Source organism: Montipora capricornis, chromosome 4 (assembly GCF_036669925.1).
Source record: "Montipora capricornis isolate CH-2021 chromosome 4, ASM3666992v2, whole genome shotgun sequence".
NCBI lineage: Eukaryota > Metazoa > Cnidaria > Anthozoa > Scleractinia > Acroporidae > Montipora > Montipora capricornis.
Genome location: NC_090886.1, coordinates 2,876,881 through 2,884,380, shown reverse-complemented (window position 1 = coordinate 2,884,380; position 7,500 = coordinate 2,876,881). Strand labels below are relative to the sequence as shown.

General features: G+C 38.8%; 1 protein-coding gene across 1 annotated transcript in view; it reads right to left on the bottom strand.

Moving 5' to 3' along the window:
• LOC138044400 (peroxidasin-like) overlaps positions 1 to 4,442 on the bottom strand; it is an 11,523-nt gene extending 7,081 nt beyond the window's left edge. Inside the window, exons 1-3 of the mRNA XM_068890917.1 lie at positions 4,360 to 4,442; positions 1,656 to 1,699; positions 1 to 456 (exon numbers count right to left, since the gene is read on the bottom strand). The exon at positions 1 to 456 is cut by the window's left edge and continues 196 nt beyond it. Coding sequence (XP_068747018.1) covers positions 1 to 456; positions 1,656 to 1,681 — 482 coding nt within the window. The 5' untranslated portion in view covers positions 1,682 to 1,699; positions 4,360 to 4,442. The remainder of the gene's footprint in view (positions 457 to 1,655; positions 1,700 to 4,359) is intronic.
• Between the last annotated feature and the right edge of the window lie 3,058 nt (positions 4,443 to 7,500).

The following is a 7,500-nucleotide window of genomic DNA, read 5'->3' as shown; positions in this document are numbered from 1 at the left end:
ACGTCATGGTCCAAGAATTGTCCCCAGGTCATCGTGAGATGGGTGAATTCCGGAGGAACATTGTTGAGGTCACCCTCGCCCGATTCAAATACCGTAAAACTAACCTCCCTCACGTTCGGAAGGGGTGTTCGTATTATTGGAAAGACTGACGTCTCGACAACTGCAAGTGAAAATTCTCGAGGCGCAAAGTTGTCTCCTTCATAGGCAGTTGGTTGTATTAAACGTGGAAAACGAATCAGTGGTCTGCCGGTCATTCCAAGGGTGATGTTACATAGGTTGTTACAGCTTCCGTCGAAGGTGCGATAAGGACTGCTTAAACAACTCAGCCGTTTCTTCAGGTCATCGCAGCCATTTTCCTTTGAAAGCGTGGCAAGGGTCAGTTCAGCAGCGGCGTTGGATGACAACACTCTTCGCACCTCACTCGTGCTCAGGATGATAAAAATGGCGAGATGAAAACTGCAAATAAGTAAAAGACAAACGAAACTCACTCGTATTATTGATTAAAATGCGAGTGGCAGAAAAGAGCAATTATAATTTAAATGGCGAAGGAGTAGTGTACAGGTGAATATTCCTCCAGAGGTGTTAACGGACGTTTTTCTTCAAAGACACATCCTCAGCCGCTCTCGCCCTATGGAATTCGTTACCATTAGCAATTAGGAATGTTGACCAGTTTATCGAGACATTTAAGAAGAAACTTAAGACCCATTTATTCACTAGAGTTTTTACTGAGTGACAGTCGCAACAGTTTTTGTACATATTTGTATTTATATAAATTTATTTATAAATTTTTGTTATGTATTTATATTTATTCAAATAAAGCGGTTTTCAATTGAGTGTCGAAAGTAATTAGCGAATTACTTTGGTTTTGCATCTACTTCACTCTGTGACTGGTTCAAAGTTCTCTGGCCACTTTTTCAACCAATCAGAAGTGAAAGCAAAACCAATCGTGGCTCACGCGTGCACGTTTTCCCGCGTTTTGTGTCGGCTACGTGTAATTACTTCGAGTTTTGATTGGTTTACTGGATTGTCTCCGTCCTTTTTGATTGGCCAAAGTAATTCCTTTGGTTTTGGTTTTACGACACTCATTTGAAAACCGCTCTATCATTTTATTTCACTATTATTATTAGTGTTATTTTATAACTACGAGTTTGTAAATAGCGCATTAAAATATGTATATAGATACTTGCGCTTTACAAGTCAATACTACTAATAATAATAACATTCTTTTAAAATAAAAAGGATTCAAATTCAAGAATAGCCGCCGCTCCTTCCCCTCTATCTCCAAGCCCCTCTCCTCGCCCGGCTACGCAGGCTATTTTAAGGACAATTAAAAGCCTGATTGGACGTTTTTTCTCCAGCTATTATGTGGTAAAATCCGATTGGTTGTTTGAAGAGAAAATTGGAAATTATCGGCTTACTTATCGCTCACGTCCTTGACACAGCCCTACATATAATGTGGTCATTGCATGTGGTTGTTATGACGAGAACATGAAAAAATGTAACTAAATTGAAAGGCACGTGCAGGGCCATTATGTTTATTGAAGCTATGACCGTTTTGTCGTGTCCATGTAGTCGTTGAAGTCGTCGTTGCTCCCGCTCCCTAGGGGCCCATAGAACAAGAAATAACATTGCAAAAAATCTGAGGTTCAATCTACCTTAATGCCTTCATTTTGCACCTCATATTTCTCTCGGTTTTGACCTACACAATCAATGAAAAAAACTTGAATTCAGTAATTATGACAACATGATCACTAAATAAGTTATATTAATTGACATATTAATGCTTATTGCCAATACACCCAATAACTACTATGAGTAAGTGCAATACTGCCGAGAGGAAGCAAAATGGATTACATGCCATGCGCAACAACGCTGCCCTTGATACTAGGGAGTTTAAGATCTACGACGCGACGGCAACGAAAACGTCACAAATTTTGCATATTTAATGAGCAAAAACAATAGCTTTGCACGCTCTGCACGTGCATTTTTAGTTTTTGTACATTTCTTTCACGTTTTCGGCAAATCTACGACGTGAAATGACCAATTCTCAAGTTTTACGGAGAACGTGAACAAAAGGCAGCGAATTTGAATTTTCTGTCGTAGATTCAATACCGCACCTCCTAATTCAGTTCCTGGAAGGTTACACTAGTTTTTAGAAGACAGGCAAGCCGACATAACGACGAAAACGATTAATAAACCTGAACTTGCAATTTTAAATGACGTTTTCGTTACCGTCGTGTCGCAGATCTTAAACTCCCTACTGTGGGCACAACGCAGACATCCAGATGATCCGCGCATCTCAAATGGAGACAATTAGAATGGCATAAAGCGTAATGGCAATCAGTTAAGACGTCGGCTTTATCTGGAAAAGCAACTTTTGTTCAAGCAAATCAACCGGCGTAACTTTATTTGACTGACAATTTTTCCGTAAACATGAATAGATGGGATGTAAAAAAAAAAGCACAAATTAGATAGGTAGCTTCTTGTAAAGGAACACAGCATCACTTCAGACACAAAGCATTATTAATAGTAACGGTAATAGGTTTTTTTATACCGCACATACCACATATCTTGTAGCGGTTTACAGTTCTTTCTCTAGGATGAGATCAGACGTGAGGCTTTAAAAGGCGCCTCTGGTAGCCCATGTCAGTCCATATTTAACCTCACCCACCCACTCACCCAAGCCACGCATGCATGTCAAAAGAACAGACCACAAAACCAGGTTCTTTAACTTCCCATGCACAGAGTTAATTAAAAGAAAGGGTTGTGAGACGACCACTATGGTTTATAGTCCTTAACCGAGAAGACGTCAAAATTTAACCATTTGCGGCTGAAATGATAAAGACAGCACTTTCTGCTCATTTATAAACCCGAACCCAGAGTGTTGATCCCGAGTCTCCCACGGGATGCTCAACCTGAACCACTGAGCCATCACTTGTCGGTAGCTCGAACTTGAAATGCCTTAACTGTACACTAACTATATCCTGTTATATCGAGCAACGTCGAGGGAAAAAAGACAAATAAGAATTTAAGAGCAGTAGAAAACATCGAAATAACCAAGAAAGCAAAAAATTCTCAAGACAGCAGGAAATAGGAGCACCCAACGAGAATATAGTTCAAGACCCGGCACTTAAACATAGCATTGTTAAACGTATGTTAGTATTCAAACGGTAGATATAGGCATATTTTATCCCCTAAAAATTTTTATGCTTCATGCTCCATACAGTCTGACTGATATTGTTGGCAAGGCATTGCTCTTGGGGAGCTCCGTTTGCTGGGACACAAATAATACCACATTTGTTTGGGATATTTTGGCTAAGCCCTGATGGGCTAGGCCGTTTATTGAAAATCAGCATGGTAACCTAGGAAATATCCAAATATAGAAGACATGATCCCAGCAAAGGCCATCCACAAGAAAGTAAAAATAGGGAGGGTGGGGAGGGAAAATTGATTTGACTGTGTTGAATCGGCCTCCGCCCTAGCTTGTACAAATGGTGAATGATCTCCAGAAAAGCTCAAACTGCAACATGAGAAATAACTAACTCGCCATGTCACACTCAGCATAAATCCATTTGTTTCCTCTGGGCGATAAATTTCCTTTCATCTGTTCGATTTCCTCAGTAGCTGAAAGTCTAGTGATCCGAAACTTATTGGGATCAAAAATAAACCTTTCCGAAATTTTCAGCCAGAAAAAAGTTTCCCGAAACAAGTTCAAGGTGACCATTTTAGGGGAAAAATCCGTTAAGAATGGGCAATTATACCAGTTTTCAGATGTTCGAAAATTCTAGGAGAGGAGGGCAAGCAATTCTAGATCTCAAATCGTCTTCCGAACAGATATTTTCCGAAAATTGACGTTGGGTGCCCCTGAGGAAGACAACGAAATCCACGGTTTAATCGATAATCTGGCATAAAAAGTTCTTTTACAGTGCATGAGTTTATTCCATCATACTTTATCGTCAATTTTAAGAATTATCCTGCTGCTTCCTGTAATCTATGGCCGTAAATCAACTTTATGCTATCAATTTACTGAGTTCTCTTTTGCAAAGCGTCGGAACGACTTGATTCACTGGTGAACCACACAATAAAAGAGGAAGCACAATCATGTACAGCTTTAAAACAGTGCGGAACCCAGTTGTTCACAATGAAGAAAAACTATGTGGGATGTAAAAGGGGTTTATTTTGCGACGTAAGAAGTGGAAAACGCAACTTATAATAATTATTACACGAAAACACAAAAAGTCAGTTTAGTACAATGCCTGTTATTTGGCGTAAGTCAACTTAATTTTGCCATAAGGAATTTAACTAATCCCATTTATTGTAAAGTGAAAAGAGCACACAAGCATTTATGGCACAACTTACCGGCTTGAACTTTGAAGTGGTAGATCGACAGCGTTACAGGAGATGTCCTTGAATCTGTTATATCTGTCTGAGAGCGGCCCTGCAGGCTAGCTATTCTAAAAGAATCCTGCGCTGTTCCAGCCTTTTATACGATCGGATGGTTGAAAATTTCGTAATGCGGGCCAAAACTATCCACTTAAATCAGTAATTAATTAGTAAGTTTTGATTCAAACGACTTATTCAAAGGTTTCTGTGGCTGATATCTACGTTTTATTGTTCTGGCTTTATACTTTCAGTCCACCTCACGCAATGCGGCACCGAATCTATATGAGCAATATTTTTGTTTATTTTTTTAATGACGAAATAGGGATAAATTTCCTTTGTCTCGGTTTCGGATAATAAACTTTGTAAAGTAATGTGGGTGGTTTCACTCGTTTCCGTGACTAACGCTTTGCGGGAGAAGCAAGAAGTTCGTGAGATGATTTTATGTCGATTGCAATTAAAATACCTCATACGAGTAGTTCAATGAAGGCTATGAAGGCCCTGAAATTAAATATGACGGAAGAGTAATAAGTGTAACTGAGATGCAAGATCGATGTCCTTATATTCTTAGAAGCGCATTGTGTGCCCAGAATTTTACGAGGAGATAACTTCCTTTTGGGTGTTGGTAATAATACACGCAAGGATCATTAATACACTCTTGAATAAAAAGTATTATCCAGTATTGACGCAACTACTCAAGGAAAAAAATTAAACAAAGAACTGAAGCAGAACCCTATGTCCAAGAAGAACGAAATCCGCCCATGACATATTATGATGTGTCACGACGATTAAGACTCGATGGCATAGAACTCGACTTAACAGGGTTGTCTTTGTCAGGATGGCTAAAACATGTCCGTGTTGTCATGTAATTTCACTGATTTTGAATTGATATTTTTTAAATTGCAGTCTCAAAAAGGTACTTTAATTTGGAGACCTGCCATTCTCGTGAAACCTCTTTCATGTCCTTAATGGGAATTTTCAGATCCTGTTGGCTGCGTCAATAGTTTGCGATTTTTGTCACGTTTAATCCCTTTTCGGCAAACTTGCTGAACAAAGTAAAATTATCAAATTCCACGTCCAGTTTGAATACCAAGCTCCTCTTACTTCTAGCTTGTATTAGGTGGACGTCACCAGTGAATCGCGAAGGTGAACTTCCGTCGGGTTGAACTTGAGTTTTGCAAATGTGTTTCCTTCATGTCAGTTGATAACAATCACTTGAACGTAATGTGACATATGAGTTTTTGGACTCTCAAGTTATTTCCTTGAGTTGTATGCTGCTGCAAAGTTAGTGACCCATATAGATCAAGGCAGGACAGCCTCAAATCAAACCCTCACAGGCATTAGACTACGAGCAATCCCTCTAGTTGGGCGCGCAGCCTTGGAGAAGATAGGCATGCCAAAAATGGCCGCACGAAATCTAGATTCGACTGATTTTCCTGCCCGTCTTCAGTCTTCTCGCCCCCGACTAAGTGGCGAAAAAAAGGACTTCTCGCAGTTTAAATAGGAATCGGTAGGACACAAATGGACTGGAATAGCTGGGGTTAGTCTAAGCTTCTTTTACTTTTTATGTAAAACGGCAAAGCGGCCGAAAAACTGAAGCCGTCACCACTTCTTTGCGAAATACTTAATAAAGCATTTTATTGTACTCACTTTTTAAAACTATGAATGCTGAAAAAAGTTCGCATATGCCATGACATATGAATCATATCAACAAATATGAGGAAAAAATCCAAGTTTTTTTTTTCGTTGTTGTTAGTCAAGTTTATTCATGATATGGTCTCACAGATCACTATAACCACCAGGGTGTGAAGACACTTCGTTATTAATTATATATATAGGCAGGTAATCTACTGTATTCCGTGTTTAAATATTGCACAGTCAGATGTCGCAATACCACCAAATTTATTAAGCGTACATTGTTGTTTTGTTTGTTTGTTTGTTTGCTTATGATCTGCTTAATAGACCATTTCGGCTTGTACATTTTGTTTTCCCAATACAGATCATGTGATAATACTCAGGAGGTTTGGTCTTTTGTTTTGTTCATTAAAATGAGGGCATGCAAGCATGAATATGCCTACATGCACTCTTTTTAATGAACAAAACAAAGGACCAAGCCTCCTGAGTATTATCACATGATCTGTATTGGGAAAATAAAATGCACAAGCCGAAAAGGTCTATTAGTTTTGAAGACGATGCTGAGCAGTTTCTAAACTAATATTTTTGACGATATTTTTTTGTGATAAACTAACTACACTGTCGGTAGAGCCATTTACGTAACGTCGGATATATATTTTATCATCACGCTTCAAGTAAAGTAGAACAATCTCGGCATGCTTCAATTAAGTATCGTGGTTTATCGAGCGCGATGAATGACATGCTATTTCAATTATAATCGTTAATTCTTCATTAATTGTTCACCGCATCGATATGGCTCCTCGAATTGAAAGGGGTGTAGTAATTGTTACTTGGTGTATCGTCTTGTTTGCGATAAATTGTTCATGATGTTTTCTTGTTCAAGTTTGTTAATACAAGCTTGTTTTTATAAAAAGTCATTCAAAGTAACGTAAAGTATTAAAGGAATAGCACTTTTCAATATTTTCTATCACGTTTAACCTTTTTCCTTTCCAGTGTGGCGAAAAAGTAGTCGACAGTTTCAACACTGAAGTATCTCATACGTCTCCGTGCTCCAAGCACGCCGTTTTTGCTGTTTCTACGCTTTCTCGCGCTGTAGAGTCATCAGCTGCGCAAGCGATATTCCCTATCACAATCAAAGAAGGTAAAAACTCCCCTTTACTTCATTTCTTCCCGTTGTCCATTTAACTGAATTCCCCTGTTGTTTTTCGAAACTTGGAAGTGGCAAGACCTAGAACAGTTTAGTAAAACCTTAAGAATACAGGATTTAAAAAAAAACGAAAAGAAGCATGAGCAAATAAAAAAATTCAGAGAGCAATGCCTTGCAACATTTCGTGCGATGATATTTGAAAAATGCAATGTCACACGTTGTTCGTGACGTTGTCCGGTATTAGACTAGTCATTATTACTGCTGAAAGTAATTCGTCTTGCTTACAAAAAGCGGCGACTAAAGGCCATCATAAGGTGAAAATATTTAACTACAGAATT